Source organism: Molothrus ater, chromosome 5 (assembly GCF_012460135.2).
Source record: "Molothrus ater isolate BHLD 08-10-18 breed brown headed cowbird chromosome 5, BPBGC_Mater_1.1, whole genome shotgun sequence".
In the NCBI taxonomy this organism is placed as follows: domain Eukaryota; kingdom Metazoa; phylum Chordata; class Aves; order Passeriformes; family Icteridae; genus Molothrus; species Molothrus ater.
This window is the reverse complement of record NC_050482.2, coordinates 288,025-312,039: the sequence shown is the minus strand read 5'-3', so window position 1 is coordinate 312,039 and position 24,015 is coordinate 288,025. Positions and strand designations below refer to the sequence as shown.

The 24,015-nt window shown below is 68.7% G+C and overlaps 3 protein-coding genes across 5 annotated transcripts in view; 2 read left to right on the top strand and 1 right to left on the bottom strand.

Moving 5' to 3' along the window:
- LOC118697883 (staphylococcal nuclease domain-containing protein 1) overlaps positions 1 to 1,668 on the top strand; it is an 81,743-nt gene extending 80,075 nt beyond the window's left edge. The window contains exons 22-24 of the mRNA XM_036400879.2: positions 381 to 584; positions 1,241 to 1,285; positions 1,425 to 1,668. Of these exons, the coding sequence (XP_036256772.1) occupies positions 381 to 584; positions 1,241 to 1,285; positions 1,425 to 1,490 (315 nt within the window). The 3' untranslated portion in view covers positions 1,491 to 1,668. The remainder of the gene's footprint in view (positions 1 to 380; positions 585 to 1,240; positions 1,286 to 1,424) is intronic.
- A 7,710-nt stretch (positions 1,669 to 9,378) lies between these two features.
- Positions 9,379 to 12,165, top strand: LEP (leptin). Of its 2 annotated transcripts, XM_036400963.1 has the most exons (3): positions 9,379 to 10,337; positions 10,869 to 11,032; positions 11,565 to 12,165. In XM_036400963.1, exons 2-3 carry the CDS (start codon positions 10,883 to 10,885, stop codon positions 11,928 to 11,930), a joined length of 516 nt encoding a protein of 171 aa, XP_036256856.1. In that variant the 5' UTR covers positions 9,379 to 10,337; positions 10,869 to 10,882; the 3' UTR covers positions 11,931 to 12,165. The 2 variants fall into 2 exon arrangements, with proteins under 2 accessions (XP_036256856.1, XP_054370815.1); XM_054514840.1 differs by lacking the exon at positions 9,379 to 10,337 and having other exon boundaries at positions 10,379 to 11,032.
- A 732-nt stretch (positions 12,166 to 12,897) lies between these two features.
- On the bottom strand, positions 12,898 to 23,970 carry RBM28 (RNA binding motif protein 28). 2 transcript variants are annotated; one of them, XM_054514837.1, is made up of 17 exons: positions 23,617 to 23,970; positions 22,420 to 22,694; positions 21,426 to 21,501; positions 21,249 to 21,341; positions 20,549 to 20,623; positions 20,018 to 20,395; positions 19,591 to 19,657; positions 19,412 to 19,521; positions 18,674 to 18,747; positions 17,333 to 17,468; positions 16,555 to 16,619; positions 16,289 to 16,453; positions 15,318 to 15,452; positions 14,667 to 14,741; positions 13,886 to 14,208; positions 13,335 to 13,434; positions 13,024 to 13,253 (listed from the first exon to the last, which is right to left on the bottom strand). In XM_054514837.1, exons 1-17 carry the CDS (start codon positions 23,741 to 23,743, stop codon positions 13,122 to 13,124), a joined length of 2,406 nt encoding a protein of 801 aa, XP_054370812.1. In that variant the 5' UTR covers positions 23,744 to 23,970; the 3' UTR covers positions 13,024 to 13,121. The 2 variants fall into 2 exon arrangements, with proteins under 2 accessions (XP_054370813.1, XP_054370812.1); XM_054514838.1 differs by lacking the exon at positions 13,886 to 14,208 and having other exon boundaries at positions 12,898 to 13,253.
- Between the last annotated feature and the right edge of the window lie 45 nt (positions 23,971 to 24,015).

The following is a 24,015-nucleotide window of genomic DNA, read 5'->3' as shown; positions in this document are numbered from 1 at the left end:
TCCCAGGGATACCCCAAGCCCACGGTGGGTTGTGGGTGTCCCCAAAACACCCGGTGGTCCCTGGGGTCTGGGGGTTGGGGGGATCCTTGGGGGTCTGGGGGGTCCCTGAAGGCCACAGGGGATCACTGAGGGTTTGGGGGTCCCTGACAGACATGGGGGCTCCCTGAGGGTCTGGGGGATCCCCAAAGGCCATGGTGTGTCTCTGTGGGTGTGGGGTGTCCCCAGAAGCCACGGGGGGGTTCCAAGGTTGTGGGGTGTTCCTGGTGGCCCAGAGTGTCCCTGCTGGGTGGGGTGTCCCTGCTGGGTGGGGTGTCCCTGCTGGGCCGGGGTGTCCCCATGGCCGGGGTGTCCCCGCGGGTGTGTGACGGGTGCGGGCGCAGGAGGAGGCGCGGGCGGACGCCGTGGACAGCGTGGTGAGGGACATCCAGAACACGCAGTGCCTGCTCAACGTGGAGCACCTGGGGCCCGGCTGTCCCCACGTCACCCTGCAGTTTGCTGACTCCAAGAGCGACGTGGGGCTGGGGCTGGTCAAGGAGGGGCTGGTGATGGTGGAGCCCCGCAAGGAGAGGCAGTTCCAGAAAGTGGTGGGTGCTGGAGGTGCTGGGGGGTTGTTCTGGGTGTTGGGTGGGTGCTGGAGGTGCTGGAGGTGCTGGGAGGTTGTTCTGGGGGTGTTGGGTGGGTGCTGGAGGTGCTGGGAGGTTGTTCTGGGTGTTGGGTGGGTGCTGGAGGTGCTGGAGGTGCTGGGGGGTTGTTCTGGGGGTGTTGGGTGGGTACTCGGGGTGTTTGGAGGGGCTGGAGGCTCTTGGTGGGTGCTGGGATGTTGGGTGGGTTTTTGGGAGGCCTGAGGTGGGTGCTTGAGGGGTGGGGGGACTGTTGGGGGCTGTGGGGTGGGTTCTGGGGATGCTGGGGATGCTGGGGATGTTGGGTGGATGCTGAGGGGTCCCTGTCCCCCCACCACCACCGCTGGTGCTGATCCATCCCAGCCCAGCTGCTGCCCCATTGGGACTATGGGGTCATTGGGACTATGGGGTCATTGGGACTATGGGGGTCCCCCCACCTCCCGGTGCTGCCCACCACCCTCAAACCCCCGAGTCCCCCTTGGGGCCAGGCTGGGGAGGTCACCCCACCCCCATCCCCTGTGGGCAGAGGGAGCCACAGAAGGACGGGGGGTCCCTGTCCCACCCCAGGGGTGTCCCCAGCCCCCCAAGGGCCGCGGGGTCACCCAGGGCTGTCCCCCCAGGTCACCGAGTACCTGAACGCGCAGGAGGCGGCCAAGAGCGCCCGGGTGAGTGGGGGGACCCCAGATGGGGGGGGGGGGGGGTGTGGGGCACATCCTGGGGCGGGGGCCGGGGGCGGCACCCCCGGGGTGGCCCCCGGCTGCGGGGGAGCCCCCGTGACGCCGCCGTGTCCCCCCGTTCCCCCAGCTGAACCTGTGGCGTTACGGCGACTTCCGCGCGGACGACGCCGACGAGTTCGGCTACAGCCGCTGAGGGGCCGGGGGGGCCCTGGGGGTGCCCCCGACCCCCCGGGCCCCCCCGCCCGGCCCCGCCCCCGGGGGGGCGCCCAGGGGGGCGTGCTCCGGGGGGAGGGGCACCCTCAGCCCCCCGGCCCCCCAAAGCCTGGCCTGTATTTAACGCTGCAGAGGCCCAATAAACGTAGTGAAGCGTCCTGGTGTTTTCTGGTGTTTCGGGGTTCCTCTGTGCTGGGAACAGCCCCCCCACCCCTTCAGACCAAGGCTGGGCACTGGGGGTTGGGGGGGGGTCTCTGGGGGTGCAGCCCTGGGACCCCCGGCCCTGTCCTGGCTCTGGGGGGCATGGAGGGGGATGGGGACAGCCCCAAGAACAGCAGCCAAGCCCCCCCGGAGCCAAGTGCGGCCCCCAAATCTGGACCCCATTCTGGGACCTCACCCTGGGTCCCATCTGCTGGTCCCTCCTTTGGACCCCAAACCTGGGACCCAATTGTAGACCCTCCCCACCCTGGGACCCCAAACCAGCTCCTGACCTTGGACCCCCACTCAGCCCCTAGATTTAGGGGTCCCAGAGTGGCTCCAGACCCTGAACCTCAGCTCTGGGTCCCAAACCTGGATCCCTCCCCAGTGCGACCCCTGAACCCCAACATGACCGGAGGGGCGGCAGCACCCCCGGAAGAGCCCCCCGGGCTCCCCCTGTCACCCGCACCCCACCCCAGGGTCACCCCAACCCCGCCGGTGCCCCCCTCGCGCTGTCCCCGCTGTCCCCGCGCCGCGGATCGATTCCGGGGTGGGAGGGGCTGGAGGGGGCAGCGCTAATTGAATCCAAAGCCAATTAACATGGAGCGGGTGGATCGATAATTAACGCCGGGCAACGATCGTAATTAACGGGAGTGGGAGGGCAGGGGGGGCTGTCCCTTGTCCCACATTCTCTCCTGTCCCCAGCCCGGCCGCCCTCCCCTGCCCCAGCCGGGGCTCTGGCAGGGTGGGCGGTCTCTGGACATGTCTGGGGGGGCTCTGGGCGGCTTTACGGGGCCCTGGGAGTTTCTGACTCCGTCTGCAAGGGGGGGCCGGGAGATCTCTGGGGGTCCCTCAAGGCCTCTGGGTGTATCTGGGGGTCTGCAGGTGCAGGGGTGCTGCTGGATGGTGGAGAAGGCTACTGGGCTCTACTGGTCTGTAGTGGTCCGAACTGGTCTGTACTGGCTTGTACTGGTCCGTACGGGACCCATACTGGTCCGTACTGGTCCGTTCCGGGCCCATACTGGTCCTTACCAGTCCGTACTGCTCTGTACTGGTCCGTACCGGGCCCATACTGGTCCGTACTGGTCCGTACCGGGGCCATACTGGTCCGCACTGGTCCGTACCGGGGCCATACTGGTCCGTACTGGTCCGTACCGGGGCCATACTGGTCCGTACTGGTCCGTACCGGGCGGGCTCCGTCGGCCCGAACGGGAAGGGAAATGGCGCCACCTGGCGGGAGCGGCGGAAACGGCAAACACAGAACAGCGCGGCCAGTAGGGACCAGTGCGGGTACAGCCCATCCCAGTATAACCCATCCCAGTATAACCCATCCCAGTAGGGACCAGTGCGGGTACAGCCCATCCCAGTATAACCCAGTATAACCCATCCCAGTAGGGACCAGTGCGGGTACAGCCCATCCCAGTATAACCCAGTATAACCCATCCCAGTATAACCCAGTATAACCCATCCCAGTATAACCCATCCCAGTACGGACCAGTGCGGGTACAGCCCATCCCAGTATAACCCAGTATAACCCATCCCAGTACAGACCAGTGCGGGTACAGCCCATCCCAGTATAACCCATCCCAGTATGGACCAGTGCGGGTACAGCCCATCCCAGTATAACCCAACCCATTATAACCGAGTATAACCCATCCCAGTAGGGACCAGTGCGGGTACAGCCCATCCCAGTATAACCCAGTATAACCCATCCCAGTATGGACCAGTGCGGGTACAGCCCATCCCAGTATAACCCAGTATAACCCATCCCAGTATGGACCAGTGCGAGTACAGCCCATCCCAGTATAACCCAACCCATTATAACCGAGTATAACCCATCCCAGTATGGACCAGTGCGGGTACAGCCCATCCCAGTATAACCCATCCCAGTATAACCCATCCCAGTATAACCCATCCCAGTACGGACCAGTGCGGGTACAGCCCAGCCCAGTACAGCCCCACCCCATTACGGCCCCACCCCATTACGGCCCCACCCCATTACGGCCCCATTGCAGCTGTGACCGTCCCGCCCCATCCATCCCTGTCCCCGCCCGTCCCTGTTCCTGTTCCCTCGTCCTGTACCCTGTCCCCTCTCCCAGTGTCCCCATGTCCGCCTGTCCCAGTGTCCCCTCTCCCAGCGTCCCAGTTACCCCCATGTCCCCATAATGTCCCGGTGTCCCCGTGTCTGCATGTCCCAGTGTCCCCACTTCCCGGTGTCCCAGTGTCCCCATGTCCCTGTGTCCCGGTGTCCCAGTACACCCATGTCCCCATGTCCCTGTGTCCCCCTGTCCCGGTGTCCCCATATCCTGACGTGCCGGTGTTCCAGTACCCGCACGTCCCCCTGTCCCGGTGTCCCCATGTCCCTGTGTCGCTTTGTCCCAGGGTCTCAGTGTCCCCATATCGTGACGTGCCAGTGTCCCACTACCCGCATGTCCCCATGTTCCGGCGTCCCCAGTTCCCAGTGTCCCCTTGCCCTGCCTCCCGGTGTCCCCTTGATCCCCGGTTGTCGCCTTCCCCTGTGGCGGTGCCCCCTCTTGTCGCTGTTTCTGTGTCCGTGCCCCCCGTGCTTGCCCGCCCGTGTCCCTCCCTTGTCCCCGTGTCCGTCCCCCCGTGCCCCAGGGGTGTCCCGGTGTCCGCCCCCCGTGTCCCGCACCCCCCCGCGGGGGTGTCCCCGTGCCGGGAGTGGCCTCCCGCTCTAAATTTGTCGCTTTGTCCCCAGAATAGCGGCAGACGCGGGGGAGGGGGGGCCGCCCCCCGCCCCGCCCCCCCGCCCCCCCGGGCTATTTTTAGCCCCCGCGTGTTTCCAGGGGAACCCTGATGACGCAGTGACGTCAATGCGGGTCAATCGCCGCCGCCGGGGCGAGCGCGGCCGCCGCGGGGCCCCCCCGGGACCCCCGGCCCCCCCCGGGCCCGCGCCCAGCGCAGCGCGGCCGCAGCTCCAGGTAGGACCGAGGGGCCGGGGGGGGGTCGGGATCCCCCTGTGCCCCCCCCGCCCCACCCCCGCTCCGCCCAGGGGACCCCCCCCACCCCGGATCTGCCCCCACCCCGGGGACGCCCCCCCTAACCCCGGGACCCCCGCCCGCCCCCTCCGGGACCCCCGCCCTGCCCGTCCGAGCACAGCACAGGCGGGAGGGGGGGCCGCCAGAGCCCCCCGGGACCCCCGGGGGCCCGAGCCCCGTCCCGGCGCCCCGGGAGCTCCCGGACCCCGCTCCGCAGTCCCCCGGCACCCCCCCAGCCCCCCCTGCAGCCCCCCGGGACCCCTGGACCCCAAAGCCCCCGACCCAAGGGATCCCCCCTGCCCCCACCCCAGCCCGTGACCCCCCCCCGCTCTGCCCCGGCCCCCCCGGCCGTGCCCCCCCTCCCACGGCCCAGGACCCCCAGTGTCACCCCCCAGGACCCCCCCCTCCCCATGTGCTGACCCGGGGGTGCCCGCCCTGCACCCACACCCCCTACCCCACCGGGACCCCCCCGTGACACCCCCGGAGCCGCTCCCTGCCCCCCCCATGTCCCCTCTGTCCCAGGGGGGCGCCGGGGGTCCCTCGGCTCCAGCTGCCCCCGGGGGGGTCACACAGAGCCCCCCTCGGGGGGCGGCACCGCCCTCCCCACCCAGGGACCCCAGAGCCGCCCTGGCGGATCTGGAAAGGTCTGTGCCACTCACGGCCATTGTCACCGTCACTGTCCCCTTGCGGTCACCCACGGGGCCGGCACCGCTCAGGGACCCTCTGCGTCCCCCCCATCCCCTCTGGGCCCCTCCCGAGCTCTGGGGGACCCCCGGGTGAGGGGGAGCCACCCCCAGGTCCCGCCGGCACAGCCACCAAGGGATGTCCCCTGTGTCCCCTTCATCCCTCCAAACGGGGCTCCCTCGGCACCAGGGGGTGGCAGGGATGTCCCCCCGGGATCGAGGGGTGACAGGGCCCTGGTGGCCTTGGCCGCGTCCCCCCAGGCTGTCCCACTCTGGCTGGGGCTGGCCCAGGGGGACACAGGGATGGGGGTGGCAGCCAGGAGAGCGTCACCATCCCTGTCACCTGCGTGGTGGGGCTGCAGGGTGGGGACAGGGGTGGGAGAGGGGACCTGTGGTGGGGACAGGGACATGGATGGGGATGGGGACATGGATGGGGATGGGGACTTGAGATGGGGATGGGGACAGGGACATGGATGGGGATGGGGACAGGAATATGGGGTGGAGACAGTGCCATGGAGATGGGGACACGGGGTGGGGACATGGATGGGGTGGGGACAGGGACACCGATGGGGATGGGAGTGTGGGTTGGGGACGGGGACATGGGAGGGGAACAGGGACCTGGGGTGGAGCAGGATCAGGGGCTGGGGATGACGTGGGCTGGAGCAGGGACACGTTCACTGCTGGCAGGTGATGGTGGCACCTCAGCCCAGCCCAGGTGACGTCGGTGAGGAGCCATCAGTGGTGGCCTCAGAGCCGCTTCCTGCTGTCCCTGGGGTGGCACCTCAGGTGGCACCAGCCCTGGAGCTGCCCCGGGGATCCCGGAGTGCCACCAGCAGGGGACCCCCACAAAGGACCTTGGGGACACCTGGGACCCCAAGCTGGGGACATCGCCACGGACTGGCCACAGAGCCACCGAGTGACCACAGGGACAGCAACCAACCATGGGGACAGCGACCATCCACAGAGCCACCAAGTGACCACAGGGACAGCGACCAACCATGGGGACAGCGACCAACCATGGGGACAGTGACCAACCATGGGGACAGCGACCATCCACAGAGCCACCGAGTGACCACAGGGACAGCGACCAACCATGGGGACAGCAACCAACCACGGGGACAGTGACCAATCATGGGGACAGTGACCATCCACAGAGCCACCGAGTGACCATGGGGACAGCGACCAACCATGGGGACAGTGACCAATCATGGGGACAGTGACCATCCACAGAGCCACCGAGTGACCACAGGGACAGCGACCAACCATGGGGACAGCGACCAACCACGGGGACAGTGACCAATCATGGGGACAGTGACCATCCACAGAGCCACCGAGTGACCAAGGGGACAGCGACCAACCATGGGGACAGCAACCATCCACAGAGCCACCAAGTGACCACAGGGACAGCGACCAACCATGGGGACAGCGACCAACCATGGGGACAGCGACCATCCACAGAGTCACAGAGCGGCCACAGGGCCATGGGGACACTGCCCGGCCATGGAGCTTCGAGCTTGTCCTGTCACCAGCCCTGGGACACGGCTCAGACACCTGGAATTGGGGCGCTGCCACCTAGCCAGTGGCACCAAGGACAGGATCAGCCATGGGCCACGTCCCTGCAGTGCTGGGGGACACACAGACCTGGCAGCCACGGTGACACTGAGCAAGGGTCCCTGAGGGGACACCAAGCACTGGACCCATTGATGACACTGAGCAACAGCCCCTGAGGTGACACCGAGCACCGGCCCCGCTGGTGACACTGAGCAATGGCTCCTGCAGTGACACCGAGCACGGCTCCACCGGTGACACCAAGGACTGGCTCCTCTGCCTGCCACCCCCTGGTGCTCTGGTGGCTGAGGGACAGGAGCCTGGGGACACCCTGGATGTACTGGTAGGAGTTGGTGGCACTGCTCTGTCCCGTGCCACCATCGCTCTGTGCCATGTTAATGTCACTCTGTGCCATGTTAATGTCACTCTGTGCCACATCCCCAGTGTCTGTTTTGTGTCCACATCACTCTGTGTCACATCAGCATTGCTCTGTGCGTGTCACCTCGCTCTGTGCAATGTCACCATCGCTCTGCGCCATGTCCCCTGGTGTGTGTGCCACACCCGTGTCACTCTGTGCCACATCCATGTCACTGTGTGCCATGTCACCTCACTCTGTGCCACATCCATGTCACTCTGTGCCATGTCCCTGTCCCTCTGTGCCACATCTGTGTCACTCTGTGCCATCCCCATCACAGCCACATCTCCTCCATGTTGTCCCATGTCCCCACTGGGCTGTGCCACGTCCCCATCACTCGGTGCCATGTCCCTGTCACTCCATGCCCCATCCCTGTCCCTCTGTCACCCCCATCCCTCTGTGCCACATCCCCAGGGTGTCAGGGTGTTGTGCCCTGTCCCCATCACTCTGTGACATGTCCCTGTCCCTCTGTGCCACCTCTCACGGGTGCCAGGACCATGGCAGCGCACACGTGACAGGTGGCACACGGCAGGTGACGTGTGGCACACAGGGTGGCACACAGGGTGGCACACAGGGGTGGGTGGCAGTGTCCCCAGCACAGGGGACAGCCCGGGGCTGGCGGGGCCCTCGGGTCAGGGGGGCCGTGTCCCACCTCAGGCCCTGTCCCGGGGGCTCCGCGTGTCCCCGTCCCCGTCCCTCCTTGTCACCTGCTCCCTTGTCACCGCGGTGCCACCGGGGGCCACCGTCCCTGTCCCTCTCGGGTCTTTTTGCGGTCTGGGCTTGCTGTCCCTCCCCAGCCAGGAAGCCCTTACCCCAAAAAGCATCCGCGGGGGGCCGAGCCAGCGGGGACCCCAGGTGAGTGGGGGGACAGCGAGGGGACAGCGGGGACACAGGGGGCAGTGCTGGGGGACAGCGGGGACACGGGGGGCAGTGCTGGGGAGGGGGGGACAGCAGGAATGGGGACACGAGGCCACTGCAGCTCCTGGCACGGCCGGGGACCTGCGGGGGTGACACTGGGGACACCCCAGGGCGGGGGGGAGGTGACACTGGGGGTGCCGGGGGGACACCAAGCCGGGGGGGGGGGGGGGGGGGGCACAACAGGTCCCAGTGCTCCCAGTTTGGGTCCCCATCGCTGCCCAGTGACGGGGGAGGGGCCCAAGGGCTCCCGGTGGCCGAGCCACCCCCTGGGGACACTCAGGGGTGACGGGGACGGGTCCCTGGAGGGGATGGGGACAGGGCTGGGGACATGCGGGACAGTGGGGACGGGCCGCTGGGACAAGGTTTGGGGACACACGAGGTGCTGGCAGAGATGACGGGAGCGGGACACGAGGGATGCCAGGTGGGAGGGGACAGGCCGTGACGTCAGCCAGGTCACCGTGCTGGCACTCTGCGTGTCCCCAGAGCCCCGCGGCCCTGCCAGCGGCTGCCGGGCACCGGTGTCACCGGTGTCACCGCCGCCCTTCCCGGAAGGGCCACCGCGGTGTTTGCCGAGTGTCACCGCCGTGGTGGCACCAACTGCGGCGTCACCAGCGCGGGGACAGCCCCGCCCGGGGACCCCCACGGGGACAGCCCCTCCCTCTGGGGACAGCCCGGGCCGGGGGTGACAGGGACAGGTGGGGACGGGACCCCTCTGTTCCCCCCAGTGACAGGGAGGGGGTGGCCCGTGCCCCCGACAGAGCGCCCCCCCCCGTGTCACCCTGACGGTGTCCCCTGGGTCTGGGGGCTCCTGGGGACACCTGGGGGACACCTGGGACCCTTGGGGACACCGGTGCTGTCCCTGGTTTGTCCCCATCCCGTGCCCGATGTGCGAGTGCCACGCGCGGGGACACGGGGGGACAAGGGTGGATACAGAGGGGGGTTATGGGGACAAGCGGGGACACGAAGGGGACACGGGGGGACACAGGGGGGACACGAGGAGGGGACATGAAGGACGTGGGGACGCTGTGGGGAGACTGGGGGTACGTGGGGTGGGGGGACACCGAGCGAGGCGCGCGGGGCCATGAGGGACACGGGGGGACACGGGGGGACACGGGCGCGTGTGCGCGGTCACGGCGCGCGGGGCACGCGTCACCGCGGGGCTGCGCTCACCTGGGCACGTATGCGCGGGGGGGGACGGGACCGGGGGGGGCACTGGGAAACCGGGACCCCCCCGGAGCCCCCGCGCGTCCCCGGGACCCCCCCGAGCCATCCCGGTGTCCCCGGCTCGCCGCGGGCCCCCCCCGCGCTCCTCCTGCTGCGGGACCCCCTGGAGGCGTCCGGGCCCCCCCGGCCCGACCCGGCCCGGGCAGCGCGGGGGGGCGGGGGGGGCGGGCAGCGCTCGGGGAGCGGCCCCGCCGCTATAAACGGGGGCGGCGCGATGGAGCCACGGCCGCGACCGACGGGACCCGCGGGGCCACCAGGTGAGCCCGACCCCAAACCCCCGGAGGGAACCCCAAACCCCACAGAGGGACACCCTGCTCAGGGACACCCCAAACCCCCAGAGGGACACCCCCAGGTACTCAGGGACACCCCAAACCCCACAGAGGGACACCCCGACCCCGCTCAGGGACACCCCGACCCCGTGGAAGGGACACCCCGCTCAGGGGCATCCCCCGCCCCCTCCCTGGGACCCCCACCCTGGGTTATCCCCCCGGTCCCCTCACCCCGGGGGTCTCGGGCTGTGTCACCCCCGGGGGTCCCCAGTGTCCCCCCGTCCCCAGGGCACCTGCGGGTTCACTCTCCCGGGCCTGGCTGGCACCGAAGCTCCCGGGGGGTCTGGGCACCCCCTTGTCCCCGTCATTGTCCCCCCCGGCCCCTGCTGTCCCCGAGGTGGTGGCAGTGCCACCGGCCGTGTCCCCCGGCCCCGCGGGGACACCGGGGGTGACCCAGGGGACCGCGGGCCGCCCCCGCCCGGCCGGTGGGCTGGTGGCACTGGCGGGGTCCCCGTGTCCCTCCATCACCGGCACCGTCTCCTTCCAGGCTCAGCGAGTGCGTGCGAGGCTCCGGTGAGTGGCACTGTCCCCGTGTCCCCTCGGTTTCTCCCGTCCCCGTGTCCCAGCACACCCCCACGTTCCCGCATCCCTGTGTCCCTCCCTCCCGTGTCCCCCCAATCCCTGTGTCCCCCACGTCCCCGCGTCCCCCCCATCCCGGAGCTGTGGGTGACAAAGTCCCCCCAGTGTCCGTCCCGTACCCCCACGGGGGTGACACAGCCCCGGGGACCCAGCGCGCACCGTGACCGTCCCCTCCCGCTCCGAGCCCGCGCTGTCGCTGTCGCTGTCACCGCGTGGTCAGGGCCGGGCCGCGGTGGCGCTGGTGACAGGTGCCAAAGGGCTCCGGGAAGGCGTCAGGGACACGGCCCGAGCGGCACGTGCGGGAGGGGACACGGTGCCACCGTGCCGAGCGCCCCGTGCGCCAGCGGCGCCGCTTCCCGCCCGTCCCGGTGCGCTGTCCCGTCCCCGGGGACACCAGCGCTGCCCCCGGCGCCCCGGGGCTGACCCGCGCGGGTTTGGGGTGACAGCCGTGTCCCCGCTCCCCAGAGGCCGCCGGCGGGATGCGGGGTCCCGGTGCGTCCCTGCGGGCGCTGCTGTGCCTGGCGGTGGCGCTGGCGGTGGGCGGGGGTCGCCCCGTGCGGCTCGAGAGGGTCCGGGCGGACGCGCGGGCCCTGACCCGGACCCTCAGCACGCGCCTGCAGCAGCTCCAGGTGACCCCGGGGACCCCCACAATGGGGGGGGGGGGCTGTGACAGCCGGGAGGGGCTGGGGGGACACCCACAATGGGGGGGGCACATGTCCCAGACTGGGGGGGCTGGTCCTCACTAGGGGGGGATCCTGTTTCCCAAAGTGGGGTGGGGTCTCCAGGGGGGTCTGCCATGGGGGGGACCCCGTGCCCAGATTTGGGGGGTCCCCAGGAAGGGGCGCCTGGGGCGAGGTGGGTCTGGGGGTCTGACCGCAAATCGGGCACCCCCAGGGATGGGGTCTGGGGGAGATTTGGGGTCTGCACGCCCAGGGATGGGGTCTGGGGGAGATTTGGGGTCTGCACGCCCAGGGATGGGGTCTGGGGGAGATTTGGGGTCTGCACGCCCAGGGATGGGGTCTGGGGGAGATTTGGGGTCTGCACGCCTAGGGATGGGGTCTGTTCCCCGAGGGTTGGGGTCCCCAAGCAGGGACAGCCATAGCTGGGGGTGCCCCAAACCGGGGTCCCCCCAGCCCCGACGCCCCCTGTGTGTTCCCCCAGCTGTTCCCGCTGACCCTGCGCATCTCGGGCCTGGAGGGGGTCCCGGAGGGGGCGCTCCCGGACGGGGGGGCGCCCCCGGGGCTGGGCTGGGCCGCCCAGCGGCTCCAGCTGTTCCAGCGGCTCCTGGCGGCGCTGCCCGGGGCCGACCTGCGCCTGGCCCAGGTGGCCAACGACCTGGAGAACCTGCGCAGCCTGCTGGCCGTGCTGGGCGCGCTGCTGGGCTGCCCCGCGCCCCGCGAGCCGCCCCCGGCGCCCCCCGCGCCGCCCAACGAGGCCCCGCACACGCTGGCCGGGGTGGCCCTGGCGCGGCTCCGCGGCTGCCTGGACGGGGTCGCCGCCCGCCTCGAGGGGGTCCCCGCGTGTTAGGGACCCTCGGGAGCCCCCCAGGACCCCCCGGCCCGCGGGGACACGGCCGGGACCTCAGCGGGTCTCAGCAGGACCCCACCGGCAGGACCAGGAGCTCCCTGGGGACACCGCGAGTGGCCGCGGGCACCGGAGCGACTCCAGCTGCTGCCAGCACCTTTTTCTACAACATTACTGCTACTGTTATTGTTATTACTGTCACTGTTAATTTATTTAATTTAAAGCCCCTTTTCCAGCAGCCTCAGGCGTGTCTCTGATGACTCTGGGGACAAGGGACAACGCTGGGGACACGGGACCCCTGGGACATGGGACACCCCTGGGGACAGCGGCCACACAGGGACAAGGGACACCCCTGGGGACAAGGGACACCCATGGGACAAGGGACACCCCTGGGGACAAGGGACACCCCTGGGGACAGCACCCCCATGGGGACAAGGGACTCCCCTGAGAAACGGCATCTGCAGTGTCATGGGGGCACCTGGGGACAAGGGACATCCCAGGGACATGGGACCCTTGGGGACAAGGGACGTTTGGGACAGAGGCCACACGGGGACAAGGGACCCCCCGGGACACGGGGGCACCGGGGGACAAGGGACAGTGGGGCCCTGGGATCTCGTGGCCCCCAGGGCAGGGGTGACACGGGGACACGGCCCCGTGACTCAGTGGCAGCTGATGACTCGCTGGTGGCTTTGCCACCCCGGGCCTGGTGTGACCCTGACACTTCCAGCCCGGCTGGGGACACGGGGGGGGCCGGGACCCCCAGGAAAGGGGAAAAGGGACGGGAGACAGGGAGAGAGGAACAGCGGGGACAAAGGGGACAGGGATGGGGGAACAGGGACACACATGGGTGTCACTGGTGGTGTCACTCTGTGTCCCCTGCAGCGCTGGCCTGGCCCCTCCTGGTCCCTGCCCAGAGCCCCCCCTGCCCCCCAGCCCCGGGGAGATGTTTTGGGGTCACCGAGAAGCCAAGTTTTCCTCAAAAAACCCATTTTTATTAAAACCCAGGAAGACACAGAGCCATGGGGGGGGAGCACCCCCAAATCCTGGGGGGAGCCAGGAGGGACCCAGGGCAGGGTCCCACCCCCAGCCCCCCCCAGAGTGCATGGGGGCAGCACCCCAAGACCCCCTGTAAGGTTTGGGACCCCCGGCACCCCCAGGGGGGTTTTGGGGTGCCAGGGGGCTGCTGGGGCAGCCTCAGCTCTCGAACCACTTTCCCCCCCGGGCCGTGGCGGGGGTGCTCCCCAAGATCTTCCTCTTGTACCTCTCCACCAGCTCCTGGAAGCGCGCCTCGGCCCCCCCGGGGCCCCCCCGGCGCCGCCGCTGGCCCTGGGGGACACAGCGGGGTCAGGGGGACCCCAAAACCCCGGGCTGGGGGGGCAATTCCCACGGGAGACCCCAAATGCCTACCTGGGGAGGGGGCACCCGGAGCTTCTCCCGCCGCCGAGAGGCCTTGGGGGCTTTGGGGGGCTTGGGGGGCGGCTGAGCCTTCTTCCCCTTGTCCCGTTTCCTGGGGAAAAAAAGGGGAATTGGGAAAAGGGGGAACTGCGGGGGAGACCCCAGGGTGCCCCAAGGGGCAGAGACCCACGGGGAGGGGGAAAGGAAATGGGGAGCGAAAGGAGAAAGGTCTGGGGGAAAGAGGGGAGAAAAGAGTGGGAAAAGGGAGGGAATGGGGTGGGAAAAGGGATGGAGAAGGGAGGGAAAACGGGGGAGAAAAGGGGAAAAAGGTTGGGAAAGGAGAAGGAAAGGAAAGGGAAATGAGAGAGAAAAGGAGGGGGGAGGAAAAGGGGGAGAAATGAAAGAATGGGAGGTAGGAAAAGAGGAGGAAGGGGGGAAGGAGAGGAAAAGGGAAGGGTGGACAAAGGGGACAAAAAGCGGGGAAAAAGGAAAGGGAAGCGGGGAGAACACTGAGGGTGAAAGGGAGCAAAGCAGCACAAGGCCGGGGCACAGGGCCCCCTCACCTGATCTTGGGGCCGCGGTGCGAGGGCAGGGCCAGCACCTTGGTGCGGGGGGCGCCGGGAGCCCCCCTGAGCCCCGGGCCCTGCGTGCGGAACCCGGCCCAGGGGGCCCCGGGGGGCGGCCCCGGGGGGGGCTGGGGGCCCCCTGAGCCTGCGGGGGGCGCTGGCTGCGCCTTGGGGGGCGCTGGCTGCGCCTTGGGGGGCGCTGGCTGTGACTTGGGGGGCGCTGGCTGTGCCTTGGGGGGCGCTGGCTGTGACTTGGGGGGGTCCGGGGCTCCCTCGGGACCCTCTGCGGGTCCTGCAGCTGCCTTGGCCTTGGCCTTGAGCTGTGGGGAAAGGGCGTCAGTGTGGGGTCAGTGTGGGGTCAGTGTGGGGTCAGTGTGGGGTCAGTGTGGGGTCAGCACTGAAAGCTCCGGGGGGCACAGTGGTCAGAGGGCGCAGGGGGCACAGGGTCAGGGGGCACAGGGGGCACAGGGGTCAGGGGGCACAGGGGTCAGAGGGCACAGGGGGCACAGGGTCAGGGGGCACAGGGTCAGGGGGCACAGGGGGCACAGGCACAGGGGGCACAGGGTCAGGGGGCACAGGGGGCACAAGGTCAGGGGGCACAGGGGTCAGGGGGCACAGGGGTCAGGGGGCACAGGGTCAGGGGGCACAGGGTCAGGGGGCACAGGGGGCACAGGGTCAGGGGGCACAGGGTCAGGGGGCACAGGGGTCAGGGGGCACAGGGGGCACAGGGGGCACAGGGTCAGGGGGCACAGGGGGCACAGGGTCAGGGTGTCCCTACCAGCCCCCGCTGGATCCTCTGCTCCCGCAGCCGCAGCTTCCATCGGTCCTCGAGCGCAAACTCCACGATTGGGCGCTGGGGGGGCACGGTGGGCACCCCAAAAATACCCCAGATACCCAAACACCACGGTGGGCACCCCAGAAATACCCCAAACACCACGGTGGGCACCCCAAAACGCCCCAGAAACAGGGGGGACACCCACAAATACACCAAACACTGGGGGGGGACACCTGCCAAGTACCCCAAACAGCAGGGGTGCATCCCAAAACGCCCCAGACACTGCAGAGCACCCTGAAATCCCCTCAAGTACCCAGGGGGACACCCCAAAACCAAGAGGACACTTCTAAAGCTCCCAAAACTCTGGGGGGGACACCCCAACACCCCAAACTTGCAGGGGGCACCATGGAACCCCCTGAGCAATGGGGAGGTCCTGAGCAATGTCACGGAAACCCCATGACACCCCAGCACAACGAGGGCACCCCGAAATCCAGGGGGGGACCCAGAAACCTCCCTAAAAACATCACAGGGTAACCCAGAATGTCCCAAAAACCAAGGGGCACCCAAAACCACCCAGGGGAACCCCAGGAAATCCCAGGGGCAGCTCTGGGGTGTGGAAACGGGGTCCCCTGGATTTGGGGTGCCCCCACTGACCTTGTGGGCCCCGAAGAGCTCAGGGTTGTTGTTGAGGCGCCGCAGGGCCCCCAGGGCCTCCTCGTGCTCCCCAAACTCCACAAAGGCAAACCCCAAAGATTTGCCCTGGCCCCGCAGCTCCCGCATCACCCGGCACTGGGGAAAGCATGGGGTCACCCCAAAATTCACCCTCCGTCACCCCAAAACCCACCCAGAGCTCCTGCCATCACCTGGCACTGGGGATGGGATGGGGTCACCCCAAAACCACCCCCTGGGTCACCCCAAAACCCACCCAGGGCACCCCCAGAGGGGCACGAAGGAACACAGAGGTACACAAGGGGGACACAAGGGGACACAAGGGGGACACAAGGCAGGCACAAAGGGGGACATGGGGGGGGACACAGGGGGGACACAGAGGGACATAAAGGGACCCAGGGGCACACAGGGGGACATAAGGGGACCCAGGGGGACACAGAGGGACCAAGTGAGACACAGGGGAACCCAGGGGGGCACAGAGCGACACAGAGGGACCCAGAAGGACACAGAGGGACCGATGGGGACAGAGGAGCACAGAGGGACATGAAAGGACACAAGGTGGACACAAGGACACAAAGGGACACAGAAGGACACAAGGGGGACACAAGGACATATAGGGGGACATGGGGACACACAGAGGGACCCAGAGGTAACCCAGGGTAACCTGGGGTGACCAAGGTTGATGCAGAGGGATGCAGGATGACCCAGGGTGACACAGAATGACCCAGGGTGACCCAGAGTGATCGGGGCCAGCACCTCCTTGATGCAGGGAGTGGCGCCATTGTTGCTGCACAGGGTGGCACACAGCAGGGCGCGCAGCTGCGCCGAGGCCAGCGCCTTGGGGCCAGGGTGACCCAGGGGAAGCCAGGGGGACACAGAGGGACACAGAGGGACCCGGGGTGACCCAGAGGGACCCGGGGTGACCCAGAGTGACCCAGGGTGATCGGGGCCAGCACCTCCTTGATGCAGGGAGCAGCACCGTTGGTGCCACGCAGGGTGGCTCGCAGCAGGGCGCGCAGCCGCGCCGAGTCCAGCGCCTTGGGCAGGTTGTGCAGGCACAGCCGCGTCCGCGACACGGCCACGTTGGGGTCCTGCAGCCGCCGCCGCTTCAGCTCCTCAAACTGGGGGGACACGGGGGGTCAGGGGCTGGGCACCAGGGGGGACACCCCCAAACACCCCCAACGACGCCCAAAGCCCCCCGAGGCCGCAGAGCCGCACTCACCCGCGCTCGCTTGGCCATGTCCGAGTCACTGACGCCCTCGGCAGCGCGCGAGCCCGGCCGGATGGCTGGGAATGGGGAATGGGGGAGCTCAGGGCAATGGGGGAGCTTGGGAGGACGGCTGGGATGGGAACTGGGGTGGGAAATGGAGTAGGAACTGGGGGAGCTCAGGGGGAAGGGAGGAGCCTGGGCGGATGGATGGGATGGGAAACAGGGTCAGGGGATTGGGGTCACAGGGGTTTGGGGGGCTCAGGGGAATGGGGAACTCAGGCAGATGGCTGGGACGGGAATTGGGGTCACAGGGGATCTGGGGGAATGGGGGAGCCCAGACGGATGGCTGGGGTGGGAATGGGATGGGAACCGGGGTCACAGGGCATTTGGGGGAATGGAGGAGCCCAGACAGATGGCTGGGGTGGGAAATGGGGGAGCTCAGGGTTTGGGGGGCTTTGGGGTGCTCAGGGGGAATGGGGGAGCCTGGGTGGGTGGCTGGGAATGGGAAAATGGGACAATTTTGGGATTTTGTGGGGTCAGGGGGTAATGGGAGAGCCTGGGCAGATGTTTGGGGCAGGGAATTAGTGTGTTCTGGGGGGGTCAGAGAAATGTGGTGGGGAAGAGAGGGGGCTCAGGGGGGTTTGGGAAGGGTTTGAGAAGCACTGGGGGTGCAGAGGGAACGGGGGGTGGGGGATTTGGGGAGCAAGGGGGGTTGGGGGTCCCCAGGAGAACGGGGAGGTTGAAAGGGGGGTCAGGGGGGGCTGGGGGGCACGGTGGGCCCCTGACTCACCCCCCTCCCGGGCCAGGTACAGGTTCCTGGTGCCTCCTCGGGGCCGGGCTGTCCCCGCCGGGAGCCCCCGGGCCTGCTCCTGGCTCAGGGCGGGGTCCACGCGCAGCAGCCGCCCCCCCAGGCGCAGCCCCCCGCCCTGGGACAGGGGCATCAGACACTCCTGAACCTTCCTGACCCCCCCGAAACCCACAGCGTGCCCCAGAACCTCCCCTGAACCCCCCAAAACCCCCCAAAACCCACAGCATCCCCCAGAACCCCCAGAAACCCTCAAAACCCACAGCGTCCCCCAGAACCTCCCCAGAACCCCCCGAAACCCCCCGAAACCCACAGCGTCCCCCAGAACCTCCCCAGAACCCCCCGAAACCCCCCGAAACCCACAGCGTCCCCCAGAACCTCCCCTGAACCCCCCGAAACCCACAGCGTCCCCCAGAACCTCCCCTGAACCCCCCGAAACCCACAGCGTCCCCCAGAACCTCCCCAGAACCCCCCGAAACCCCCCGAAACCCACAGCGTCCCCCAGAACCTCCCCAGAACCCCCCGAAACCCACAGCGTCCCCCAGAACCTTCCCTGAACCCCCCGAAACCCCCCGAAACCCACAGCGTCCCCCAGAACCTCCCCTGAACCCCCCGAAACCCACAGCGTCCCCCAGAACCTTCCCTGAACCCCCCGAAACCCACAGCGTCCCCCAGAACCCCCCGAAACCCCCCGAAACCCCCCAAAACCCACAGCATGCCCCAGAACCTCCCCTGAACCCCCCTAAATCCACAGCGTCCCCCAGAACCTCCCCAGAACCCCCCAAAACCCACAGCGTGCCCCAGAACCTCCCCTGAACCCCCCGAAACCCCCCAAAACCCACAGCATGCCCCAGAACCTCCCCTGAACCCCCCTAAATCCACAGCGTCCCCCAGAACCCCCCGAAACCCCCCAAAACCCACAGCGTCCCCCAAAGCCTCCCCAAAACCCCCCAAAACCCACAGCATGCCCCAGAACCTCCCGAAACCCCCCAAAACCCACAGCATCCCCCAGAACCTCCCCTGAACCCCCCAAAACCCACAGCGTCCCCCAGAACCTCCTGAGACCCCCCCAAAATCCCTCAAACTCTCCCAAAAACTCCCATCCCACCAAAACCCCAAACTGCCCGCAAACCCTGCTAGACCCTCCCCCAAACCCCTCCCAAACCCCCTCAGGATCCCCCAAACGCCCCCAACCCCACCAAAACCCTGCCCCAAACCCCCAGACCCCTCTCCAAGCCCCTCCAGGCGCTGCCCTGCCCCCCCTGCCCCCCATCCCGGGGGTCTCTGTCACTGCGGGGTCCCCTCTGCCCCCCAGGCCCCCCTCACCTCGGGCCCCTCCTGAGCAGCCTGGATGCATTTCTGGGCCCCCTCGGGGGTCTCAAACTTGGCAAAGGCAGAGCCTGGGAGGGCAGGGGGGGTCAGGGGGAGCCCCCGACGGACGGGGAGCCCCCAGGGTGGGAGCCAAGGCCAAACGTGGGACACCCCCAATGTGGGGGCACCCCAAACATGGGATAACCCCCCCATGGTGGGCACTGCCCATTGTGGAGACCCTCCCTCAAATGTGGGACAGACACCCCCAAGTGGGGGACAGACACCCCAAATGTGGGACAGACACCCCAAACGTGGGACAGACACCCCCAAGTGTGGGACAGACACCCCAAAATGTGGGACAGACACCCCAAAATGTGGGACAGACACCCCAAATGTGGGACAGACACCCTCAAGTGGGGGACAGACACCCCAAACGTGGGACAGACACCCCAAATGTGGGACAGACACCCCCAAGTGTGGGACAGACACCCCCAAGTGTGGGACAGACATCCCCAAGTGGGGGACAGACACCCCAAATGTGGGACAGACACCCCAAACGTGGGACAGACCCCCCCAGATACCCCAGGACCCTCTGGGACCCCTCCCAAAGATCCCCCCAGGACTCCCCCCCCACCTCTGGGGTGCAGCCCCCACCCAGATCCCCCCTCTCTGGGGGTGTCGGTGTGGGGGAGCAGTAGCCTGTGCCCCCCCAGCCCCAGTGCCGGCTCTGGGGGTCCCCCAGCCCTGTGCCACCTTTTGGGGTGCCGGTGTGGGGGTGCAGCACCAGCCGCACGTAGCAGAGCCCCCCGAACTGCTCCAGGCTCTCCTGCAGCTCCTCCTCCTCGGTGTCGAACGAGAGGTTCCTGGGGGGACCCCGGGGCTCAGGGGGTGCCCAGGGTGGGGGTCCCCCGTTCCCAGCCCCCCTCACTCACCGGATGAACACGGTCCTGCCCTCGCCCACGTCCGACGGGCGCTGCCCGCGCCTGCGGGGGGGCTCCTCTGCAACGGGGTGGGTCAGGGCACCTGGGAGCCCCCCAGGGCACCCCCGGACACCCAGAAATGTCCCCATCCCCTGCAAGACCCCTCAGATTGCCCTAAGCCCCTCCCTCAAATCTCCCCAGACCTCTTAACCTCTCCACAAACCCCCCAAAAAAACCCCAGGAGTCCCCCAGCCCATTCTAAACCCCCCCCAGGACCCCTCCAGCCCATCCCAAACCCCCCCAGGACCCCCCCAGCCCATCCCAACCCCCCCCAGGACCCCTCCAGCCCACCCCAAACCCCCCCAGGACCCCCCCAGACCCCCCAGAACTCTCCCGTCCCAGAAGCCCCCAGCCCCAGCCATGCCAGTACCCAACAAACCTTCCTCATCTTCATCCTCTTCATCCTCCTCGTCCTCATCCTCCTCATCCTCTTCTTTTTCCTCATCTTCCTCCTGCTCTTCCTCTTCTTCATCTTCCTCCTCATCTCCCTCTATCTTCTTTTTTTTCCTGGCCCCCAGCCCAGCTCTGAGCCCTGATCCCCTTTTTGGGGTCTGCCGGGGCGCCGCGACAGCCTCTTCCTCTTCCTCTTCCTCCTCCTCTTCCTCCTCCTCTTCCTCCTCCTCTTCCTCCTCCTCCTCCTCCTCCTCTTCCTCCTCCTCCTCCTCTTCCTCCTCCTCCTCTTCCTCCTCCTCATCCTTTCCTTCATCATCCTCTTCTTCCTCTTTTTCCTTTTTTTTCTCCCCTTTCTCCTCTCCCTCTGTAGGAACAGGGGGTGTGGGGGGGGGGTCACAGTCACCCCTCGCCCCCCTCTGCCCCCCAGCCCCTCACACGGGGTCTGGGGGGATCTGGGGACTCACTGGGGGGAGGATTGGGGTCTCAGGGGGGTTTGGGGGCAGTTTTGGGGTCTCACCAGGCGGTTTTGGGGGTCCCTGTGTCCCCTGGTACTTGTCCTTGGCCACGGCCCAGTCCACAGCCAGGGGCCGCCCTGGGGGGCACGGGGGGGTCAGAGCCCCAAATTCCTGAGGGCCCGCTGTGCCCCACAGACCCCCCCTCTGTGAGCCCCTCCCCAGAGACCCCCGACACCCCCAGGCTCCCCCAGCTCCCTCCCCTCGCCCCCCATTTCCCCCATTTCCCCCAAACCTCTGATCTCCCCTGCATGGAGACCCCCAGCACCCCCAACTCCCAGAGACCCCTGCTGAACCCCAGGACCCCCCACACTCAGACCTGACACCCACTGAGCCCCCCAGGACCCCCCAAACCTCTGATCTCCCCTGCATGGAGACCCCCAGCACCCCCAACCTCCCAGGAACCCCCTGCTGAACCCCAGGAGCCCCCAGCCCCCCCGGACCTCTGAGCTGGGCCCCGTTGAGCCCCATAGGACCCCCAAACCTCTGATCTGGGCCCCGCTGAGCCCCCCCAGCCCCTCAGGACCCCCAAACCTCTGATCTGGGCCCCGCTGAGCCCCCCCAGCCCCTCAGGACCCCCAAACCTCTGAGCTGGGCCCCATTGAACCCCCATTGAGCCTCCCCAGCCCCCTAGGACCCTCAGGACCCCCCAGACCTCTGCGCTGGGCCCCATTGAGCCCCCCCAGCCCCCCAGGACCCCCAAACCTCTGATCTGGGCCCCGTTGAGCCCCCTCAGGGCCGCAGCCGCCTCACGCAGGTTCCGGAGCTGGACGAAGGCAAAGCCCCTCGGGGTCCCGTCTGCAAGAGCCCCCCAGAGTGAGCCCCAGAGTGGGCCCAGGCCTGGGGGGCACCCCGGGGGGCTCAGGGGCACTGGGGGCTCACCAGGCTTGCGGGGCAGGTTCAGCTCCACCACGGGGCCAAAGGGGGTGAAGAGAGCCTGGAGCTCCTCCTCGGAGCACTGCGGGGACAGGGGGACAGGGAGGTCACTGTGGGGACAGGGGGGTCACTGTGGGGACAGGGGGATCAATGTGGGGACAGGGGGACAGGGGGATCAATGTGGGGACAGGGGGGTCACTGTGGGGACAGGGAGGTCACTGTGGGGACAGGGGGATCACTGTGGGGTCAGGGGGATCAATGTGGGGACAGGGGGGTCACTGTGGGGACAGGGGGATCAATGTGGGGTCAGGGGGACAGGGGGATCAATGTGGGGACAGGGGGGTCACTGTGGGGACAGGGGGATCAATGTGGGGTCAGGGGGACAGGGAGGTTACTGTGGGGACAGGGGGGTCACTGTGGGGTCAGGGGGACAGGGGGGTCACTGTGGGGACAGGGGGGTCACTGTGGGGTCAGGGGGACAGGGGGGTCACTGCAGGTCAGGGGGGTTTGTGGGGACAGGGGAGATAGGGGGGTCACTGCAGGGGTTGGGGGGTCACTGTGGGGTCAGGGGGGGTTGTAGGAGCACTGCAGGGTCATTGCAGGGTCACCATGGGGTTTGTGGGGCCCTGGGGAGAGGGCAGCACTGGGGGGCTCTGGACATGAGGGCCATCAGGGGTTTGGGGGTCCTGGGGGCTTCAGGGGCTGCTGGGGAGGTGCTCTGGGAGGAATGGGGTCACTGGGGGGGTCTAGAGGAAACTGGGGGGGGTCCTGGGGATGGGGGAGTGCTGGGAGGGTCCCTGGGGGGGTCCATGGAGGGATGGGGGTCCCCAGGGAATGGGGGTCCCTTGGGAGGAGAGCGGTGCCTGGGGAGCCTGAGGGGCACTGGGGGGTCCCTGGGGGGACTGGGGGCACCCAGGGGGTACCCAGGGGTCTCTGCGGGGCTGGGGGCACCCAGGGGGCACTCGGGGGGTCCCAGGAGGTGCTGGGGGTCCCCCCTCACCTGGAAGCTGAGGTTGCGCAGGATCAGCCGTGCCTTGCGGGAAGGGCCCCGCGGTCTCTTGGCCCGGGGGGGTTCCGGGGGGGTCTCTCCCCGCTCTCCCCGCTCCCCCCGCGCCCCGGGGGTGTCCGTGCCCCTCGCGGGCGGCCGGGACCGCGGCCGGGCGGGGCTCACGGGCAGGCGCCGCCCGCCCAGCTCGGGGGGCTCCCGCAGCGCCCGCGCCGCGTCCTCGCCCAGAGAGAACGTCACGTACCCGAACCCGCGGCATTTCGGGGAGCCTGGGGGGCCGGGGGGGCGTCAGGGACCCGACACCCCGGCACGGCCCCCCCAGACCCGACTGGGACCCCCAAACCAGCCATGCCCCAGAGCCCTGCTGTGGAGGCAGCTGAGTCACCCCATACTGCCCCCCAATTCCTGACCTCCCAAATTCCTGCTCCCCAGATTCCTGCTCCCCAGATTCCTGCTCCCCGAGCCCCCCAGCCCCAGCCCCTCCTGCTCCCCTCAGCCCCAAATCCCAGTCCCAGCCCCCAGCTCAGACCCCAATCCCAAATGTCACCTCCCTTCCAAGACCCTGCTCCCATCCCTCCAGACCCCAGCCCCAAATCGCAATCCAAGCCCCCCCATTCCCCTCAGCCCCCCAAATTCCGGCCTCGGACTCCCCCAGCCCCCAGCCCCAAATCCCTCCGTGCCCCCAGACGCGGGCCCAGCCCCTCGGGCCCCTCAGCTCCCAACCTCCAGCCCCCAAAGCCCCAGGGTCCTGCCCAGCCCCCAATCCTCGCTCCCAGCCCCTGCAGCCCCTCCAGACTCAGCTCCCAGCCCCTGCAGCCCCCCCAGACCCCGCTCCCAGCCCCTGCAGCCCCCCCAGTCCCCGCTCCCAGCCCCTGCAGCCCCCCCAGACTCAGCTCCCAGCCCCTGCAGCCCCCCCAGACCCCGCTCCCAGCCCCTGCAGTCCCTCCAGACTCAGCTCCCAGCCCCTGCAGCCCCCCCAGTCCCCGCTCCCAGCCCCTGCAGTCCCCCCAGACTCAGCTCCCAGCCCCTGCAGCCCCCCCAGACCCCGCTCCCAGCCCCTGCAGCCCCCCCAATCCCCGCTCCCAGCCCCTGCAGTCCCCCAATCCCCGCTCCCAGCCCCAGAGCCCGCTCCCAGAGCGCCTCAGACCCCGCCAAACCCCGCTCCCCCCTGCCCCCCCCCCAAGCGCGGACCCTTCTCAGTGACCACGAAGCAGCGGCGGATCGGCCCCAGGTGCCCGAAGAGCCGCTCCAGGAGCGCGGCGCTGGCTCCGGCGGGGAGGCCCCGCACCAGCACCGTGCGCGCCTCGGGCGCCGCCATCTTGGGCCGCGGGGCGTGCCGGGAGCGGGGCGAAGCGGCGCCCGGGGGCGGGGCGGGCTCGGGGCGCCCCCTGGCGGCGCGGAGGACCGGGGGCACCCGGGGGCGGGGCGGGCTCCGGGACCCCGCAGCACAGCCCAGAGGGGTCCTGGGGAGGCTCAGGGGGTCCCACCCCGCGGGAAGGGGGTGGGGAAGCCCTTGGGGTACCGTTCCGGGGATGGGGGCCCGTTCGGGGGTCCCGTGTCGGAGCTGGGGGTCAGAGGGTCCCGCCCCGG